This window comes from Atractosteus spatula, chromosome 14, assembly GCF_055471065.1.
Source record: "Atractosteus spatula isolate fAtrSpa1 chromosome 14, fAtrSpa1.hap1, whole genome shotgun sequence".
NCBI lineage: Eukaryota > Metazoa > Chordata > Actinopteri > Semionotiformes > Lepisosteidae > Atractosteus > Atractosteus spatula.
In genome coordinates, this window is record NC_142719.1 from 7,521,552 (window position 1) to 7,543,197 (window position 21,646).

Consider the following 21,646-nt stretch of genomic DNA (forward strand, 5'->3'; position numbering starts at 1 on the left):
TGTGACCCGCCACATGGCACAGGGAGAGCCCAACTATTGTTCCAGCACTAAAGCTCCTGCACAACAGGCTGATTGACAGAGCAGACAGGCAGCTTAACCAGGGTGTAGGGAGAGGAGATAAAAAGTAGCATCTGAGGTCTCTGGAGATTTTAAATGGATCCTGAACTGTTCACTGCCCTGTATGTAAGCGACGCCTTGCACAGCCTTTTAGATTAAAATAAGACCTTCCATTTTCTGCAATTCTCTCTTGAAATTGTTTTAGTTTTGAGACTGAAAAATAGTTTTTAAAAGCAATCATTCTTAACTTTTTTTTTATTTCCAGAATCATTTCAATTACTTCACCCAGCAAAAGTAGACTTTCCCCCCCCCCCCAACAAAATGTGAGGAGTAAATCTGTGTGGTGCTGCATTTAACTGCCAGTGTGCATTTGGGGATATACTTACAACAGGGGCTTGCTGCTAACAGAACAACCGTGAAAGAGCTTTAAACCGGTTTAACTATAAGGTAGCAAAAATGCTTTTATCCGACATTCTTTGTATTCAACCTTCTATGTCACAAGCAGTGCACTCCTTGTTTCATGTGCACGTTTATACAGGTCTTCCATAGTCAAAGTAGAGGAGACAGCAAAGAAAGAAGCTTTTGTGATGCCATTACTTCAAACTACACAGCATTTTCTAACTAAACCAGTTCAAGTCATCATTTGACATCCCCCATCCCCCTTAACAAAACCCCAAACCATTCTTAATTTCTCAAGTGAAGAGGGTGTTGGGAACATCAACGCATGCGAGCACAAAGCTGGGCAAAGAGAAGTGTAGCTTTGACTCGCAAACAGAGCCAAAATAAGCACTTGCCATAATCTCAAAAAGGAATGAATACAGAACGCTTCAGAAACTGTTAAAATAAGTACTGCAGTTTAAATTAAGAACAAAGGCATTATTTTAATATATGCAATATTCTGTTAAATTCCTTCCAAAGCTTCAATCTCTATATTCCCATTAAGCTAATGCCAGTGTTTCCTTACATACACCTGCAGGTCAGCCTGTACCCCAGACAGGTCAGACTGTACCACTGTGACCCAGCAGCGCAAGTCAGGTTTCTAAAAGGATTTCAGAGGGTCTCTATTGTAACAAAGACCAAATACTACTTTAAATATCCTCAAGTTTGTGTCAAAATGTAAAAAGCACCATGTAATTTTAAAAGAGCTCATACAGCAGGCCAATTCCAGAAGCAGGGAGTCTTTACAGCTTTATGCTTTTAACTGCACGCAACCTGAGCTTATCATTTTAAATTTCTCAGTAGTTTCACCCTAGGTGCATAGAAAAAAGCTACTAAGTGGTAGCTTGCTTGTAAATGCCCTATAATATCACAGTCATCAATGTGTTGTCATGCTGCGAGATGCAGGGATGACATTCCTCTTTACTGTAAAATGTTTAACTCTTTACACACCAGGTAGAAATGGCCACATAGGGATGGGAATCAGGGTTTCTCTCTGAACCATTACACTGAACAGCAGTGAAAATTTACAGAAATAAAACTGTTAAGGATTCCGCACATCCAAACTGTAAGGTGACCTTCACTTACACTGTGAGGATAAGCACATCTTTTGAATTCAAATATTAAAACGCCAATACCCTACACCCTCAGTTCAACGGACAAATAGGGGAGAAGAGGTGCCCACTAAATCACAAATGACTTTGTCAGGCCAAATCACACTTATATGATAAAAGTCTAAAGACATGCTTTCTGCGTGTTTTGATTTTTTTAGCAATCGCAACCCTCAGAAATTGTTCCTGTGCAATTAGAAAACACACAAGCTCTTTATTTCATGTGCCGTAAACACTGTATAAAATTCACTAGTGTATGGAACAAACACCGATCACCAGCAATTCACCTACCGCCTACAGGGCACAATTTATATTCCTGCATTTTAAACCTGTTGGATTTATTTTGCCTTGATTGTGCATTTCCTTGTAATAGCAGGGAAAGCCCAGTATTTCTGATTTTACAGACAATTTACAATTCTGTAAATTCTGTTTAGCAGATTTTTGCTGTTCAATTCGAAGTCCCTTAACCCAAAAGTTTACTACACTGCCTTTTTGAAGTGCTCCATTCCAAACCATAATACACTACAGCAAGCACCTTTAGCACTGTACTACAAAAGAACTTCAAATTGTCTCATTCAAGGGCAAAATATTTTAATACAAAGGATAAAACAAGCCCAAAACTGGAGCCGAGCAAGTCAAATGAACAGAAAAAAAGTGAAAAAATTGTCAAATTAAAGATAGGAAAATATGCTTTGGATAAGACCCCCAAAACTTCAAGCCTTAAAATAACCTGCCCCTTTTAACCTTTCATAGGACTGAAACTTAGAAATTACAAATGGCTGCTTATAAAATAGTTCAGACTATTGTCTTTTTTCAGCAAAGCCTATAATAATATAAAAGGACTGGCATAAAGTACCATGACAATCTACAAAATGGGACTAAAAACAACCAGACAACCTTTGTCTTAATGTTTAACAGGAGACCCATTTAGAAATCAATGGTTAATTTTACTTGAGATTCACAGAAAGGGTCTGATCATTACAGCTAAATAACAAGAACCCAGTTAAAGGCAACTTAAAAATACAATCCTTTCACTGTACTACAGGGGCCTAGAATCAGACCAGTACAAATAAAATGTGAACTACACGCTTAAAACCAGTTCCACTCAATGTCAAGACATCACCAAATTGGTTTTGGGGTAAGAGTAGAATGGGGGAATACCATCTCTAATGTTAAACATCTAAAGAGTTTAGAAGGTTTATCTTAGAGACAAAGCACATGGAAAACAAAACTAAAAGGGAGCTCACATTCCTTCAGAAGCCTCGAGAAAAAAGCAGAACAGTTTTAATGACAGGCTCCAGTTCCCACAGCACCTCTTTGAAAACAGGCTTCAAAACAGTTTTCACTCTTTGTTACCAGGTGCTCTCTAAACACTTCAACACCAAAAGGACTTCACCTTCAAGAGAGCTGTGCTGTACATAGGCAGCTCTTTCCTGTGCATGTCAGACAATACAAAGGAGTAGTTTTGCTTTGCTTCTAATTGACTTTCCCTCAAAACAAGACAAGGGAAAAATAAATAGATAAACGGCAGTTTCTAGTCAAACTCTTAACCCCTAAAACCCTGCATCACCAGAAGGGAAGGTCTATTTAAGAGCCAGAAGGTCCCACAGAGTTAGACTCACCAGTTAAAGCCCATCAGCTATGACCAAATCCTTTATTTGGCCAGACCTTTTAAAAGGGAGCAAAACCTCCAATACACAGCTTTGTAATATTTTAGTTCTCTGGTTTTTACAATCAGCTGTTCATTAGATTTGCAGGACCAAGACAAACGTATGACATGAGCTGATAAATATACAAAGGGTGGTTTGGGGATCTGGAGCAAGCTACTTCACAGTACTTTTTGAAGATTATTCCCTTAGGCCCTTCTGAAGGCATAGGCTCAGATCAATAAACTACTAGCCACCGAACAAGATGAGCCTCCTAGTCTGGAGCCTTTGTGTTCTGACAAGCAGTGTATTACTTACAAAAGCCTGTACAGTACCAAGATTATTTTTTGTCCTTATTTTTGGTGCCAAATCAGATTCCTTTCTTAATGTTACTAATAAAATAAAGGCCAATTCACAGTAAAAACAGAAAGGCAACAAGAAAAGGCAGAAATGTAGTTATTGCAAAAGAATGAAATAATCCCAAAGATTTAGGCTACAGTTCAAACTTAAGTCTGCAAGCAAATTGGAGCATTTAGGACAAAAGTTATCCAATAGAGAAAAAGCTTTTTGACAAGCATTTTTGAATTGTAGGCATCCCTGTTACCATACTGTGGCCTGATCCCTTGGACCTTTAAGCAGAGTGGTGGTTCTTCCCTCCTGATTCCCAAGCCAATGCCTCAGTACAGTGACAGGGAAAATTTGGCTGTAACACAGTATTTGTCAACCGGTGTTCCATGTGATACACAAAGGGTGGTTTGGGGATCTGGAGCAAGATAGTGATAGGTGTGCTGCAGAATTGGAGAAAAGTCATGTGTGAGAAAGAAATGAAATGGAAGTCTAGATGCGTTAGATTTTGGAAGAACCAGAGTTGTTATGTCTCGAAGTGTACGTGGGGATCGCAAGAGGTGGGAGTCAAATTGTTCAAGGCTGACAGAATTGAAAAACAGACAGTGAGCCTCCGAGAGCAGCTGAGCAAGACCCTGTGTGTCACGGTCATCAATTCCTGCCAGGATAAGGCAACTGTGCACTTCCAGGCTTAGAGCGTACTTCAAAAATAACGTGCTTGGGCTGGTGTCTTTAACCTGTGAGGAGAGGGGTAGCACCCAGGAATTTTGTGTATTTGTCCAAGTATAGAGGGGTGGAAAAGGTGGAGAAACTCTCCTATAGGAGAGGCGGTCACCCAAAGACCTTAAACCAAGGTCCTCACTTACTGATCTGTCTTCAAAAAAAGTAGCAATGTTAAGAAAGCAGACACTGCATTTTTTTTTTTTACTCTTTATTCAAGGCACTGCTGAAGAAGTCAACTATTTTGTTTGTCTAGGTTTCAGTTTCTTTAGTAGAGACAGCACTGAGAGTATATTAGGTGTTTTACATGGTGCCCCAGGCAAAAAGGCTCATACAAGTGAAGTCACAACCACATTAATTTATAATAATGCAATACAGAAGCCTTAAACCCCATATGCACTTGCATGCTAGCGCAGCCCTGGTCTGTCTCAGAATGCTAACATTCTCACCATGAAGTAACACGCCAAACCAGCTCTGGGCCCCCTTGTCAAATCTCATGCCGAACACGCAGGTACCACAGTACTTTGAACTGACAAGTCCAATATACAACTGTATATTACATTCAGTAACGCTGTAGTGGTTGATAATGGCTTTTTATAAATGCATAAGCTATTAGTACTAATTTGCCAACTAATAAAATGAACACTGAGTTTGTAACAAAACTTTGTTCATCATTCGTAGGGATCAGTTACAAGCAGGTACTAACACTGTTAGTTCGTCACAGGATAAATTGTAAGACACTAGCCCAGTATAACAAAGTAACACTGGAATCATATTAAGCTCAAGCTGTCGTGTAACTGATTAAGAAATGCACATAAAACTTTACACTTCAGATTGTCTTAGGAAAGCTTAGTGGGGAACAGCTTTCAACCATATAAATAGTATATGAAGTATAGTACAAACAGTGCAAGATATTATATATTCATCTTACGTATACATTTTTGTGTGTGCTTTTGTAATCATTCTAGCAATGACTTCAGCCAAGTAATTTTACCCTTTTATATTGAAATTTATGTTCATGTTCCCAAAAACCTGTGTGCAGAAATTCAGGCAAGCTTTGCAGTAGACAAGTGTGAATGCTCTAGAGCACCTTAAACCTCTAGAGTGAACAGGGAAGGGGCAGAGGAAAAATGCCAACCTAATTTGAGGCAGTCAAGTGTGAAATGGGTCAAGATGAGATACTACCAGTTAACTACCACTGACGCTACAGCAGGTCACAGTCATTTAACACTTTACCGCTTGACAATGTAAGACTTTATACATGAATATGGTTAACGCTTTCTGACAGCAGCAGTCTCAAAGACACTCTCTGAACATTGGAGACAGAGTTTCCCCAAACACTGCACTGCGCCCTACTAAACCAACTGTCCCTCAACAGCAACAGCAAAGCAGGGACCTCGACTTCAACAAGCTACAACTCAACACTGTTGAAATTGATCAAGTAACCAAATAGAAAGACTGTACATGTTCACATAGCTCGGAATAGGAACGTCATCCATCCATCTTCTAAATCATTTGCACATCCACCAGCAGAACACAGGTACCATGTATGCAAATTCTGGGGTTCTTTTGTTCAGAAAAGGCAGACAATCCCAAAGCCCTCCGAAGCTTTAATCACAATATACCAGTGAAAGCCAATAGCTTTAAAGCCATCTGCCTTAAGATTGCACAAAAGAAAGCGGTTAGTAAACTTCTTACCCGGCACGTTTTATTAAATGATTTCCCCCTGGCATTTACCAAATGGTAAATATAATTACACATCAGTCACACAAAATTAACACACATGAAAGCCGAGTGTATCCACCAATGTACTAAAGACAGGAGGGTAACTTCATCTAGCCTACTGAAAGAGGAACATACTCCTCTTTCACGTTTTGCTTCCTCTTTGCCTTATATATCTATTTTTAAGGTCATACTGGCAACCTGCAGCATTTTGTCGTTTATTCTTCACAAGTACGTTTCTTCATTGGAAGAAAAGATTGATCCCGGGGATATCTTTACGTAATCAACAGTAATCTGAAGTACGACCACTGAGACTGCATACATGGCTTCGATATAAGCTCATGTCCTGACTGCACAAACTCCAGTTTGACGGAAATATAACAAGTGTAGATCTGATAAGAAGCTCACTGCTGCAGAGTCACAGAATTTCAGAAAAGAAAAATGGGCTTCCAATGAAAACCTTAAACTGCAGCAAAAAGGCCAAATAACCAGAGTAACGGTCCGAGATGAACACTTCCAAAAACATTTCCCCCCTCCAAAGATCACCATTAAGCCTGTCACTCTGCACCACAAATACGATAGTGAAACAGTCCCAGCCTGTGACTGCTGCTCAGCTGTGCTGTTACCTGAGGGCTGCTTCATTTCCCCACTTAACTAAGAACATCTATTTTAAGGTTAACCACTTTTACATAAAAGACATACATATATTATGTAAATCAAGCCAGCCGATTGCCACAAGTTTTAGAGAGGAAATTACTATGCTAATCCAACATTTTTTAAAAGTAAATGTCAAATGAAATGAATTACCTTTAAATTTCAATGTCGCCCTATGAAACAGTCAGAATTTGACATTTGTCTAAAAGCAGAAAATATAATAAGCACCATGGGCATCATATACTTACTCCAGACTTTTTAAATGTGTTAAATTGAACTAATTTTCTTTGCCAAAGACAGAAGCAAGGGAACTAACTATATTGTGCTGATTTTCTAAATTGGATATTGTATATATAGTTTTTGTTGTTTATTCAAATATCCAGTCTTCTGTAATTGTTCAACCCATAAAGGACAATGTTTCAAGATCTACAGCTCAATCATATACTACTCTTCAAGACAAAAATATTTTAAATGTTTACAATGTTCAAAACTTTGTAGACAGACCTTGCTTTTAATTAATGACTTTCTGATATTCTAACCTTGCAAAGAAATGACTACATAAAACTAGAGCCCAAATGATAAAACTTCCATTTAAAAAATATAGAATAAAAAAATGTTATAGTTACACTGGCAAGATTGTTTCAATTGGTACTTTAAGCACGGTACTGTGCAGCACTAAAAATTAAAGGAAGGCTGCATTATAATAATCCATGTTAAACTGGCATTTAAATACTACAGCACAGCTTTCAAGCAACATTTGTCTCTAAAATGCCATTTGAGGAAGATGTGTGAGGCTTTGCACATTTAAAAACTAAAGAACACCACACATCCAGACTGCACACCTTATCAAATGCACAGAGGCTAAAAGCATGTACAAAGTTAACCAGGCCTGTTACTCCAACGCAGTGAGGACTTGATACCACCTACTGAAAACATCCCTGTGGAACTGTCACCACAACACAACATATGCACACTCAATGACACAATCCACCTCAGAACACAGCCTCACATGGGACATAAATGATTATGAATCAGCTCCACTGGGGAATGGGTATTAATTAGTCAGCTAGCCAACACAAATGAACAGCTACAAATTCCTTGAATGCACACATGCCAACAGTACTGTACAGTCCCTCTAGCCACTGACTTTCAATTTCACAATTGGGAGGATACAATCACATTAACGCCTTATACAGGTAGGGCACAAGCCTTTACAATTAAAGTGAAGATTAGTCCCTCAAGACAGTCTTTGCTGTTGGGAACCAACAGAGTGTTTGAACCCTTGCACTTAAAACTGTGCCAAGAAGAATAACATTTTAATCATGATGGCTAAACCAAGATATGACAGGCAATAAAGACATTTGCATTGCACTTTCTAAAAATTACTTAGCAAAGGTTCATTATGACTTGAAACACTGGGTTTAAAAATATAAATGTAGTTGGATGATGCTTCACTACATTTTTGACTTTCTGTGCGATAATGGTTCCATTAAGACAGAACCAAACCAGCTGGAGTGCTGCCTTTTTCCAGACAACTAAAAAGACAAGCTGAACCCTCAGTGTGCAGCCTTTATTTTTTGCATCTTGCTTTAACAAACAAAAAGGCTAATACAAACAGCTCAACAGTGCAAAGGCAAATGTTCTAAAACAGACCTGCTGCTAACAGGCAGGGCACTGAAAGAAGCCCGGGTTTTGGAATGACATGTCAGCCTTACGATTGTTATAAGCGTGAACAAGTGAAAGCTCTCCAGGGAAACGTTGCACCCAAGTGCAAGCAGGGCAGGTGTCCTGAAGAGGCAGGTGTGAAATTTAGCCGTAGCCTAGTGCAGCAGGGAATGTGTTGCCACGGGCGAGACAAAATTAGGGGTGGTGTCAGGCTGGTGGATCCCTGTCTGTGACTAGAAGCCTCCAAAAATCAGGACTGTCCCAGGGTGAGTGTAGTCAGCTGACACATATAACCGGCAATCACCAAAGGACACCTCTGTCTGTCTAGGTCTCATTTAGCAGAGAGCTTAATCGAAATGATTCCAACTTGGGAATTTCAAAACAGGAAAATCACTGTTAATACTGACCACTGAATATCCCAGATGACTCCACAGTGGAAAAGTTCTAGTTTTGTACTCTTTGTGACTGGCACTAAAACTTGAAAAAGCTGTGTATGTGAAATAACCGACTGCAGATGGCAAACATTTCAATGAACGAGCCACTTGCCACAGCCTCAAGTTTCACAGACCCTGCGGTACGGGCTGCCCCTCAGTGACACAACAGCTCACAATGTGCACACTTTCTCCATCAGCTCGTCCACCTTCTTGGGCACAAATGAGTCTTCTTGCAGAAGCATTTTACAGATGTTTTTTTGCTTTCTAACCTCCCAGCACTAAGAAACATTCATTTTCTAGCTGCTTTATCCAACAGAGGGTGGCAGGGGAGCCAGAGAGAAGAGAAAACACAAGGAGTGACTTAGCTGTAATTCAGCGTTCCCAGTTCAATACAAATTTTACGTCATGTGCTGCTCTAGCACTTGCTGTTGAGATTGTCCTTCTGTCAATAATCGGATTTCCAATGGTGTAGGGCAACTTGCTTAGCAAATTACCTGTAATGTGGACATACTGATTAAATGGGCTTGAAATAAATTAGTTTTTTTAAACACTTACAAAATGTCAGCTAACAGCACAAATAGCACCTTCCTCTGAAGTGGTATTACACCGGACAGTGACTAATTCTTAATCCTATTTGATGTACCACAGAGATCAACTATCATCATTGCAATTTTTATTTAAGTAATGCATATTCAGAAAATACAAATTTCATTACAACATTCAACATTTTATACACTTTTCCATTAATTTAGAATTTCATATTACATAATGTATAGACACAATATCCATAGGACTCAGCATTTGCTGGGACTGAAAGGATGAGATTTAATAAGCCTTTAAAATAAAATAAAAAATTTAATTTGTCAATTCAGCATTATGTCTTTGCGAGACGTAAATTGGCAATTAATGCTTGAGTGCAGTAAACGCGAAATACTGATCAGCTGTTCACTATCCCTGCCAACGATCAGACCGAGGGAACAGCTGAGCAATGATACCAGTTTACTGGAAACCCTTGCTTCATGTTGTTTTGAAGGGAACAGCTGATCAGTATTCCACATTTGCTGTGAACTGGCATTAAACATGATCTTAAACTCGACAAAGGCATCATGGTAACATTACAAACCAATTTTTAATTTAAGGCAGTTTGTAAATCTTATCCTGTTTAAAAACGTTCCTTTTATATGGAAGTCTTGCTCACAAAGTTGACATCAAGTGTCTATCTGTGCATGTGAGTTACAGCCCATGACATCAGGAAGCTGACAACTGCCAGTATCATGCCCTATGCATTGTTTTTATGTTAACAAAAAAACTACATGCATTCTGAAGTAAACCAATATACATACCTGTAGATAATTCTGATTAAATCCTTCAGCCACAAAATGCCTAGACAAATTAACACCATAATCAATCACATTAAGCGACAGAAATGCCAACAGCCTTCCTCGGTGACTGCTGCCTAAAAAACATAACAGATTGCAAACTAATGCAAAAGGCAGCAAACCTGAAGTTGTCGTTAAGTTTTAAGGAGGGTCCACTCCATTTAATGGACACCTTACACGTGAAAAGGTGTTTAAAAGGATACATACTTTTAATATTTTTAAGTAGCCAGCACCTCAACTTACAAGCTGCCACTGGCTGAAATGCTCACGGAGCTGACGATTTCACCTGTGCACTTCGAGGCGGGGTTCATTGCCATGTGATGTATGCCCATTTGCAGCACACTAGAAATGTTGGAATTGATGTTGCATTTTTGAGCTACCACCACGGATTCAGCACACTACACTATCACGTCCAGTGTTTCAAAGAAAACCTTCAAAGCCCAGTCAAAATAATTTTTCTACAGCCAAAAGCAGAGTCACTTTCTACCAGTAGTGTGCACACCTCCAGGGTCCTGGCTTCACGTCTAACCTGGGAAACCCCATTGTGCCATGTTTCCATGTAGAAACAATGATGGTCCTGCATCCTCCCACCTCCCAGAGACATGAGAGACATGCGCATTCGGTCTGATTGCTCTAAAGCGTCCCTTTGCATCAGGACGCTCAGGATGGTTCTGTATTTTGGAGGGTGGTTCCCGGGACAGGGGTGCCATGGTGGCACAGCGGTTAGTACTGCTGCCTAGCAGAGCTGGGGCTTGTGCCCGCTGATTGCTGGGATAGGCTCCCGACTCCCCTGCAACCCCGAGCTGGAAGAAGCAGTAAGAAAATGGAGGGATGGTTCCCAGTACAGTCAGTACTGGCTAAAAGACTAAAGCACAACCAAACTAGATGAAAACAATGGGCCAGATGGCCTCCTCTTACATACAAGCCTTTCTGATGTGCCGATGCTGAAAAGGGAGTGCAACAGTCAGGATCTGAGATGCAGCCTCAATTCTGTAGAGCACTGCCTCTTAAAAACTCTGTAATTATGAAAATTAATATCAGAACCTTTGATTAATTTTATAATGACTATGAAATGTTGTATCACTGGTGTAATAGATTAATTCACAGACAAGTCAAAAAGTAACTTTTTGACAATTTATAAAACCATTGTAAAAAACCCTAAAGATGTACATTAACATGCTCAGGAAGCATGAAACACTACTCATTCTTCTAAGCAAGATGGCAATTTTTTTATCTAAATGACTTGCTGAATAAAATTAAAAGTTCAAAATTGTTAATTAGTGTTAAAAGAGGTAAAAAGAAAATGAATATTAACATCCTGGCAAGCCTTTCACCAGACAGATAAAATCAAGTAACACATCTGAAGAAGTGAATATCGACTCCTACCTGCACTCTTCAGAAAGCTGGTGAAATTCCACTAAGACCTGCAGTGTGGCTTAGTGAATTCGGTGTCTCACTGGGGTAATGGAGGGCACTCTCTTTCTTTCTAGTTATCTGGTAAAGGCTGGAACTCTGCAGACAATGTATTAATGGAACTTGATGGTAAAAGACCAACAGCTGAAATCCTTCCCAACCTAAACAACCTTGTCACTACAGAGAAAATCACAGCGCGCCACAGTAGTGTGATTGCTTCCAGTTCCTAAAATATACAAATAATGTCTTGACCATTTCCTGTTGTGTCAGTTTGGTGCAACATTAATAGTAAAAATGACTATTTTTCAAAATGGGTTTCTTAGAAAACGAAGAACACCTACTGGGTTGCCTGAAGTTACCTCTGAAGTGTATGTTCTACCCAAAAAAGACAATTCTGAGCACAGTCCTTCATCACAGAGGTGTTCTAGATAAGGTAAAGCCACCTGTGACAGTAAATATCCCATTCCGAGGACAGCAAAGGAACATATAGCTGTAATAAGAAAGCAACTTTAGGTTCAATTTTAAAAAGCAAAAGCCTATGCAAACTGTGTAAAGCATTTTATACCAGGCAAGAAGTTTAGAATTAACCACATTTGTGTTTGGATGCTATAAGTCTTTCTTATACAGTAAATTTCTCCATTTCCTGACTGAAATTTGCCTACAGCATGGGGAGCTGTTGAATTGACCAAGCCTAACAAGATGTTGCCTATTTAAGAGACTTCCTGGAAACCAGAGAAAATACTCCAATTCCCTTCACGGCAATAACAACAGTTGGTTATTAATGATCAACATGTTTTTATATACTATCAAACGGCCTTCTTCTTTAGCAGTAAAAAAAAAATCTCAAGAGCTAGTTTGGCCAACAGTTATCCATTGCTCAAGGGAACAACAGCAGTGGCACAGTTCGGATTGGAACCTACAACCTTCCAGTCATAAAAGGAGAGCACTAACCACTCCTTCACATTGCTACCTAGCTAATTCTAGAAAACATGACTTCATGTTTCACTTGCCAGTCAAGACCAAAGATTGAACTTGGTTTCTACACCAATATCACCATGATGATAATCATCTTTATAATCTGGCTTGAAAGCTGAAATTGTTTCACTTATAGACTGACACCTTTAAGCCAGTCTAGTTTCTTAAAAACATTAAGAAATACTTAAAGACTTCAAATCTTTTAGAAGACATTTTAGTGACCACTTACAGTGAAACTGTATAGTCATAGCTAGTTGATCATGCTTCTCCCAAAACTATACTACTTCAGACAAATTGATCCACTGTGTGATGCGAAGGTCAAAAAGACTCAACCAAAACTGAACCAAAAGTGTTAAGCCATGCTGGGCTGTATAGGCACAATGAAAAGATTACCATAATACACACATGCAGGGTTAAAAAGTGTTACTCCAGAAATGGCAGATGATGACTTTAAGTGCGATATCATGACTTACAGGTGTGAAGAGTAACCCATTTGCACTCAGCGATTACAATTCATATGCCTTGTTTCCAAATCAAAGGCAGGCACTTATCAAGAGACAGCGTCCAGCATATTAATTCCATTACTGAACATACAATTGAAATGAAAAAATCTGTGCTACAGTAGCTAAAATGAAATTCATTTCTTTATTTCTGGAAGATTGCAAAGAAATTGTGCTGTCACTATTCATGTTTGCAGTGATATAATGGTTGAAAAGCAGAATGTAATATTATAAAGAACGTCAGAATTTCACTACAAATTTGTCCCAGGAAAGCAACAACAATGTGCCTGGTAACATTGCCTAAAATGCTGGTGTGTTCTGGAAATATCCCTTGCACTATGGAAATCTCTTTTAAGGCTCTCACCTTACATTTGCCATTTTTATTAATTTTAGTTTATCACTAAAATGTAAGTAAGGCAGCGTAAAAACTCATAAAGAATTTTCTCACTAAAACCTTATCAAGAATGGCAGTGGACACAGACAGGCATTCTATCAGGCATTATAGGCCACAATTCTCTAGCCACCCACGGAATAAAGAAACTCACAAGCTACTAGCTACTGTGTTATTAGGAATATCAGTCCTAAGCCACACTATCAAAAAAGTAGCAAATATTAGAACACAATGAAATATCAGTTCACTTAGTACATATCTACAAGACATCTGGTACTCACCCTTCCTTTCCATTTTTAATAGCAAATGGCAATAACAGTACAATTTGATTTCTGATCTTGATGAATCACCATCATTTCCCACGTATAATTATTAGCCAAAGGCTACCAGCACACTCAAGAGGGCACAGCCAGTCAATGGTTTAATTAACAGAAAATTAGCCCAGAAACAGATCTCCAGCAGCATGTGATCAAGGTTGCTTTGGTCACGTCCTACAAAACAAGCTTGCTGCTTACATCTTGCTCCTGCTCTCATGTGATTCAACAAACCCTTTTGTCCATCAGAACCCTTAAAACAAGGATCCCACCCCCTGCCCTGTATTCCCGATGCTTCACCTCAATTTCTATGCAAACAACTAAAACATTACCTCAAATCCAGTCCTACCTGCAAGGGAACCCAATGTTTCCAATTCCTTATGATTTGACTTTTCTTCAAGCTAACATTAAAGCAGTAGCAATTCATCTGTCACTATACCATTTTCTAACTACTGATAGCTGAAACCACACATTGACTTTGTTCTGCATCACTTATATTTACTCCTCGTCCTGCAGGACTTCACATCTCCTGGTTTTCACTTTGTACTCTTCATGACATTATTTGAATCTGTTGTTGACTTCAGTAATATTAAGTCCAGATCTTGACTCACTAAGGATTTTAAGTTACGTATAAAAACCTGTAGAAAATGGCCATTCAGGAAAAAGACTAACCTGCATTACTCTATACAACATTTTTTCACCAGGAGACTTTTGTCTGAACACCACCTTACCTGCTGCCGCCTATAACTCACTTCTGCTTAAATTGGTGTATTTTAATAAATGTAATTTTAGTACTTCTGTTTTAACAGACATCACACTGTAATTGATAGCTCCAAACATAGGAGGTAATATTGTATCATTTTACAGTCTCTATTAATGCATTAACATCTTTTAGCAAAGTAAATAGGGCTTCATCCCAGCCTTCGTTAATGTATATAAAACTCTGTCCACCTCATTCTCCATTTCTCTGAAAAGCCAGAAATATTTCAACAGCATATGAAGCCAAAGTGTTCTCTCCAGTTCATGCATTAAAAAGGGGTGCCAAACACAATTAAGGAAATACAACCAGCATTTGCAACACATGCTCCAAGTCTCAAGAGAGAAGAGTTGACACTTCACAAAGCTTGGAAACTGCAACTGATCAGCAAGGAAAATTCTCAAGAAAAGTACCCGTCAAAGTACGTTGGGTTTAAATATGTCTACTACATCCATAATTACAGGCAATGGAAGAAATTTTGAAGAGTGCAAGTGATTAAAAACAGAGGTTTATGATGCTGAAACAGTTATAGTGACCTTCTCCGATATCATTTGTTAAGCACTCCTTTTCCATTCAGACACCATCGAGACGTTTACTGAAATAATTTGTACCATGCGTCCATTGGCCCTTGGCAACATTTCAGAATTTTGCCAATTTGTAAAACCCAAGAACCATCCAGCCCCAAAACCTGTGGGCCTTGAGAAAAAGGAAACTCGCCGTTACAGAGAACAGCTTTCATCATTTCGCCTTTAACTTCTTCACTCCTCGGCAGTTCTTCACTTCTTCTAATGTTTGAAATTTTTGCAAAAAAAAATCATCTTTTTTGGGATGACACTGACCAGCACGTCACAGTTTTTCTAAATCATCAGTGCAGGCCCCAGCGAAGTTCAGAAAGCACCAAATTCATGGGCTCAGAAACAGTATCCTGTCCACTGTGGTAAGAAAGGTGTGATGGGTGTGGACCCTAACATTAATTAGCACTTGCCTTTAGCAAGATTAACTTCTGCTAAAAGAAAACAAAGCAGGAATATAAATTAACTAAACCTAGGAAACTGGTGACCTTTTAATGAAATCAGTGGGGTTTGAAAATGGCTAGGGGATATTACTACCTTCAGAACACCAGGTTACATGCACATCTTTGGCTTTTTGGGAGAGCCCATCAGTGGAATATTCTAGAAAACCACTGAAATCCATCAGGAAGTCAGTGGACTTGCAAATTTCACCCATGCTTTCCTGTTGCTATTCGGCATTAATAAATGAATTTTAACCTGATCTAAGATTTAAACGAAGTACATTAACCTCTAAGCTAGCCAGCTCTGATAACCTCTTACGCATGTCTGCTGTAAACAGGGCATGAAAAAAGAAGGCCCAGTGGACGTCTACAGACAGTGATCGGAACCCCAGCCCTCTAATCTGCTGCCTACGACATCTGAGCATAAAATGTAAGAGCGCAGAGCAACATCAGCACATGGGCCGGCAGTTGTAAATACACACACTGCCACACACGCATCTGACTTATTAATGAGCAGGAGATTGAAAACAACAGCTCAGTGTACACTAAAGAGGAGCAGACTCTCCTATCTGAAGCCATCTCTGTGCAGGATCACCAAACAGCGTTCTTAAAGTCCCAATCCCTTTTCATTCTTAATGGCAAATATATTCAAGAACCCCTAAAATTCTACATAAATGAGGGATCAAATTCTTTAGTAATTAGATCAAGAAATTAAAGCAGATACTCTAGTCCGGAGCAGTAAGCAGTACTTAGAGGTCACACTAGCCAGACTATCTAAACACCATCTCTGTGCAGGATCACCAAAGAACAGTCTCTTAAGTGTTTTCTCTTAAAGCCTATTAAAAATAATCTATGCGAAAGATTGATTCCACTCAAACGTTAAAATGATGTGCCAACACAAAAGTTAAATCTAAATAGGCCTTAATTCATCCCTCAGCTAGTGTGCTCCTTGCCTTCTAGTGTTGTTTTTGCAGGAAGCACATCTGGGCCACTCGACATCCAGGGAGCCTGACCAGGTAAAAGCCAGCAAGGTATACGATAATTAAACAGAAATCAAGGCAAACTGCAGGGTGTCACTCTCCATTGTCTCTCTGCTGCAGTTGTGAATCCAGTTTCCTTAGCACATGAGAAAATCTTATACCCTTGCTAGAAGCTTTCAAACCGAACATTTCCTGATTTGGCACTACAGTTCTGTAAATATCTGCAATATGTTATTAAAAGTAACATGTAACCATTCCAAGCGGGCTGCCCTCCTTGAATATTTCGTTTTCTGGATACAAACTGGTTAGGTGTGATAGACTGCTGGGAGCTGTGCCCGTCGACAGCTGGCATCCCCACCCCCATCCCGGGCAAAAGCAGCCCCGCGCCCGCAGTCCTGCGCTGTGCCCTGAGTTTCCAGGGTGTGCTCTGGGTGCTCACGACCCTCACCAGGACGAGCAGTCCTACGATAATGAGCAGACTGAAAACCAAAAATGTGTATTCCAACTATGTTTTTACTTTTTCATCTCTCCTTCACTTTCAAAGTCCTCTGTTCCTTCTAGTTCCATAAAAGAACATCAGTACTGCCTCCGTTCAATTTCAATAGAGACAGAAAAAAATACCAGAAGAGTCACTTGAGCACAATGAAAGTGAAGCCCTTGTGCCACAGTAAACAACCTGTAACACAACAGGCCAAATATACAACAGCTCCCTGACTGGCTATTACATCTTCATGGTTACATTATTCTGAATACCAGTTCGATGTTCCCTTATTAAAAGAAATTCTGAACCGTAGTAGCAACAGTTAACTGCGGCTTGCAGACACACAGCAGCATGTCACATTTCTTGTATGAAACCGTGCCAGGAGAAGGTGCCCAAGATGAAGATTCATTTATCCTGTTTACTCCCAAAAGAAAAAAAAATACATTTCCTACAACAAAGGTTCAAAAGCTAAGCCCTTTTATTTTCCTTTTAAATCAGGAGCACTGAGCAGTGTTTATGACTAATCATTAGCAACTCAGCATAACATGCAAGGAAAATATGTCCTACCTCTAGCAGTTGAAAGCAGATTTCAATCTGTAGCATTCTAAGTTATACATCCTAGAAGTTCAATTTAGAGAGGTAGAGGCGACATACAAGATACATACAAATCGGCTCATCATACAAGTACTGCTTAGAAAGTTCTGGCGAAATGTTAACAGAGTATTAGAAATGTGTTTGCATTGTTCAGACTCATCCGCTGCAATTTAATTTCGCGTAATCCAGGAAAAACCTGAAAAAAACAGAACCTTCACAAAGAAAAGCGGGATCTGATAAACAGAAAAAAGGTACACAACAAGGCAAGCATAACCAATCACACGCACCTTCACAGCTGCCTACAGTCAATACTGCCAGCTCCCTCCTTCTAAAACCTTCAAGATGCACAGAAAATCTAGAGCAGCCTGCACATCCCTGTACAGAACTGCAACTTTGTAAAGAGGACCATGGGCTGGACAGGCTAGAGACACCGACAGCTCATATAATCTGCTGCAAGAAGAACAGTTGTAAACATTATTAATAATCTCCACAGAAATGTACGGAAATCGACAGGCCAGCCACCTCCATTTTGGCCATTTCCACCCTGGCACTTTTCTTTTCAATCCACCAGGCCACTAAACTGCAGACTCGAAGCATCTTTCAGAGCCCAGGGATGTCCACCTGCGATGTGAGGCTTTCCGACCAAGCAACGAGAGAAAATAAATGAATGAAAACATGACCCCACACTAAAGTCACAGCAGTGTGGAACGGAAAACTGGAATTCCATTTCATAACATCACACACCAAAATTTACATCTTAGCAAAAAATGTACATCTATCCACTTCTATAAATAATGTAATCAGCTGTGCTATGCAATTAGAAGCCTAAATTCAAATTCTCGATGAGAGGATTTCTTTAATCTTTATAATGTGCAATCAATCTAAGACCCTTTTATCAATTATTTAAATCCACAACAATCTCAAAATTAATTTTCACTCCCTGAAAAAGAACAACCTCTGAGCTATACTGGAACTGTTAATAAAATTTAAATTAACAATTTTGATAACTTTTTATAAAGTTAGGAGGCTTTAAAAAAAAAGCATTAAAGTATAGCATCCAGACGCTATAAACTATGTGGGGAAAAATCCACTAAGTAAACCATTAATTTATCCTAATAATAATATATGAATGAATGGTTTACTTGGTGAATACGCCTAGAAATACAGAATTACATAGATTAAAAAAAACTGAAAAGTTCTAGTTCTAATAATTGAAACTGCTCAATAGCTTATATAATGAGATGTGGATGTTATCATTAATACGGATTAGAGAAAATGGATATTAAGGTTTTAAAATTATTTCCCCTTCCAGACAAACAGACCCATTTCACACTCCATCATAACCAAAAAGGCCTGTGACTATTAAAATTATTTAAACTATCGACTAGATGCGCCCTTACACAAATACAGCCATAAACACTGAACAAAGCTGGGAGATTTTTTTTTTATTAATTACATATACTAAGTAAGAAACTGGGGGAAAATGTAACATATTAAACTGACCATTATCAATGACAAATTGACCTTTTACAAGCATCACAGGAGATAGTTCTGGGATCAAGAGAGGCAGCATGCCTGAAAGTAAGCAATGTGTGTTGTTAAGATGTTTCTGTTATCTTCAGAGTGTAAAAGTATATGAGCTAATCAGGGATTGTTGTAGCATTACATCAGATGCAATTATAAATGGCCAAGAGCAGAGGATGGAGAGCCAATCAGATCTCAGCTAGCATGTCAACCTAAGACCAACTGTCTCCTGGCTTTGACAGAAGGATTTTACCTCCATAATTCAAATCCCAAAGCAAAGCAATCTGCACTTACTCAAATCACTGGCCAATGTTTACTAGCAGCCTAAGGAAAGAAGAGCCCCGATCTGGGAATGCAGGGACAGAATTAAAACGCCATTCTCCAAGAAGAATAGGAGGTCAATGTAAAAACTCAGCAAATATAGTGTTAAAAAAACTTCCAGCTCCAACTAGACGTTTATAAAGGCAGCACTGTTTTAGTATTTTCTGGAATGTTACATGCATTTTACAAGGATCAGGAAATCTTACTGCCATGCTGGGAATTTTCCCCACTATTAAATCCAAATATGCAAATGTAATTAATACAAACGTGCGGATCTATTAGTTGCTATAACCTCCGGACACACAAGTGTTGCTAACGAGCGGCTACAGGGGAAACAGAAAAAAAAACCACCCCTGAAAGAGACAGAAAGCCCTGAGAATTACACATTTTAATTACCTTTTAAGCCGTCCTGCCCTGCAGATAAACAACACGCGAAACAAAAAAACGCCTTTCGCTGTCATTTTACCTCTTTAAAAGTCGCCTCTCCTTTTACCCCGACCGCCCAAACTTCGATTTTTCACCGCCGGGCTCGGAAAGACGACGATTCGGCTCGACCAGCCGCTCGTTTTTACCAGATAAACGCTGTTAGAGGAGGTGGTGTGGAGAAAAAGCTGAGAGGCAGCCATTTTAGAGAGTCTGAGAGAGAGAGAGACAATGGCAGGTCCATTGCACTAGGTCCTAGTCTACACCATTACAGAGGGCTGCGAGTGTAAAACACAGCCAAGTACCGCGGGCTCCGAGGCGAAATGAAACTTTACCTGATTTCTGCTTAGTGGTTGCCCAGTACTTCCCGGGCTCATAGGCGGCGGATGATGGGTCCTTTGTTGCCAACCCTGGTGGCCACCATACTGGCTGCTGCTGCCCATGTCTACTGGTCCCTTGTTAGCTCCTTCCTGGTTACTGTAGTCGCTAGGGGGGTAGTTCTGGTAGCCCCTCGTCGAGCTGGGAGAGGTCAGGAGCTGGTTTAGGGTCGGGGTGGAAGTCGGCTGCGGGTTTCCCATAGTATACCTCTGATTATTGTAAGTGGCAGCCATAGCTGTAGTTCCTCCCGCTGGCTGCTGCTGCTGCTGCTGCTGCTGCTTGGCTGGCTGCCCCCCAGCCGCCGGAGGCTGGTTGTTTCGCGGGGAATTCATAGTGTACCCTTGGCCCGGGTAGGCAGTCCGATTGGGGAAGGGGCTGTAGTTGTTAAACTGGTGGTTGGGGAAGCCGTGGTCGTGCGAGTTGGGCTGATAGGAGTCCATCATGCTGCCTGGCTGCACGGCCGGCCCCGCTGCAGCTGCCATGCCAGGGCTTTGTTGTCCGCCATGTTGATGAAAAGGGCCCCGGCCGTAGTGCGGGCTGTAACCGTAGGGTGGTGGAGGAAAAGCGGCCGGGTGGTGGTGTGCCATCCCGGGGTGGTTATTCCCCTCGGGGGCTCCTGAATCATTCTGGTTATTATTATTGTTCACCCTGGACGGATTCCCGTTCCCGTTCTTCATCTCTGGATCCCCTCCTCCCCCTGCATTTCCACCATCGGCCCCGTCCTGTAGCTCCTTCTGACCCGGGGATCCACTCTCCGATCCCGGTTCCTTATTTTCCTGCTGCTTCTCCCCCGGTACCGGCTCCTCCTGTGGGTCCCGATCCGCTTTTTTCAGTTCGGAAGGCGGGCTGGTGTTGAGAGTGGCGGCGCTGGCGACCTGAGCGGCCATGATATTCCTCTCTCTCTCTCTCTTTCACAGCGAGTCAGTCACAATCAAACACTCAATAGCATTGAATATAAATACAATTACTTATAACAATTTACCCGTGTCCCGGCTCATTCCCCCCTAACACCGGACCGAATCCGGGCTCCACTCCCGGCTCCGATTCGAATTAAAAGTTATTGAAAAAAAATAAATAAAAATCCCGGGAATGAAATTAACCGACACGGAATGTGGGGGGGCTTCTGTTAGAGAACGAGACTGAGAGCGAGAAACTGATCAAACCAGCACGAGGCTCCGCGAGACACAGCCATTTTACTGAGGCGCACAGAGAGACGCAAAACCCGGACTGGAGCCCCAAGACGGGGTGGAGCGGGACTGAGACTGGAACTCGACCGGGGTGTTTTGAAATCACAACAGCAATAACATTTATTGCAAAGTGGATGGTAGGGGGGGGGGTGGTGGTGGTGCAGAAAATAAGGGAAACGCAGACGTAGGCTTTAAAAGGTGCCGTATCCTGAGAGGCTCCTCATGCT

General features: G+C 40.5%; 1 protein-coding gene across 1 annotated transcript in view; it reads right to left on the reverse strand.

Moving 5' to 3' along the window:
• The window catches only part of arid1aa (AT-rich interaction domain 1Aa), a 67,257-nt gene extending 46,027 nt beyond the window's left edge, over positions 1–21,230 (reverse strand). Inside the window, exon 1 of the mRNA XM_088932360.1 lies at positions 20,190–21,230. Within this exon, the coding sequence (XP_088788486.1) occupies positions 20,190–21,119 (930 nt within the window). The 5' untranslated portion in view covers positions 21,120–21,230. The remainder of the gene's footprint in view (positions 1–20,189) is intronic.
• Positions 21,231–21,646: the final 416 nt, after the last annotated feature.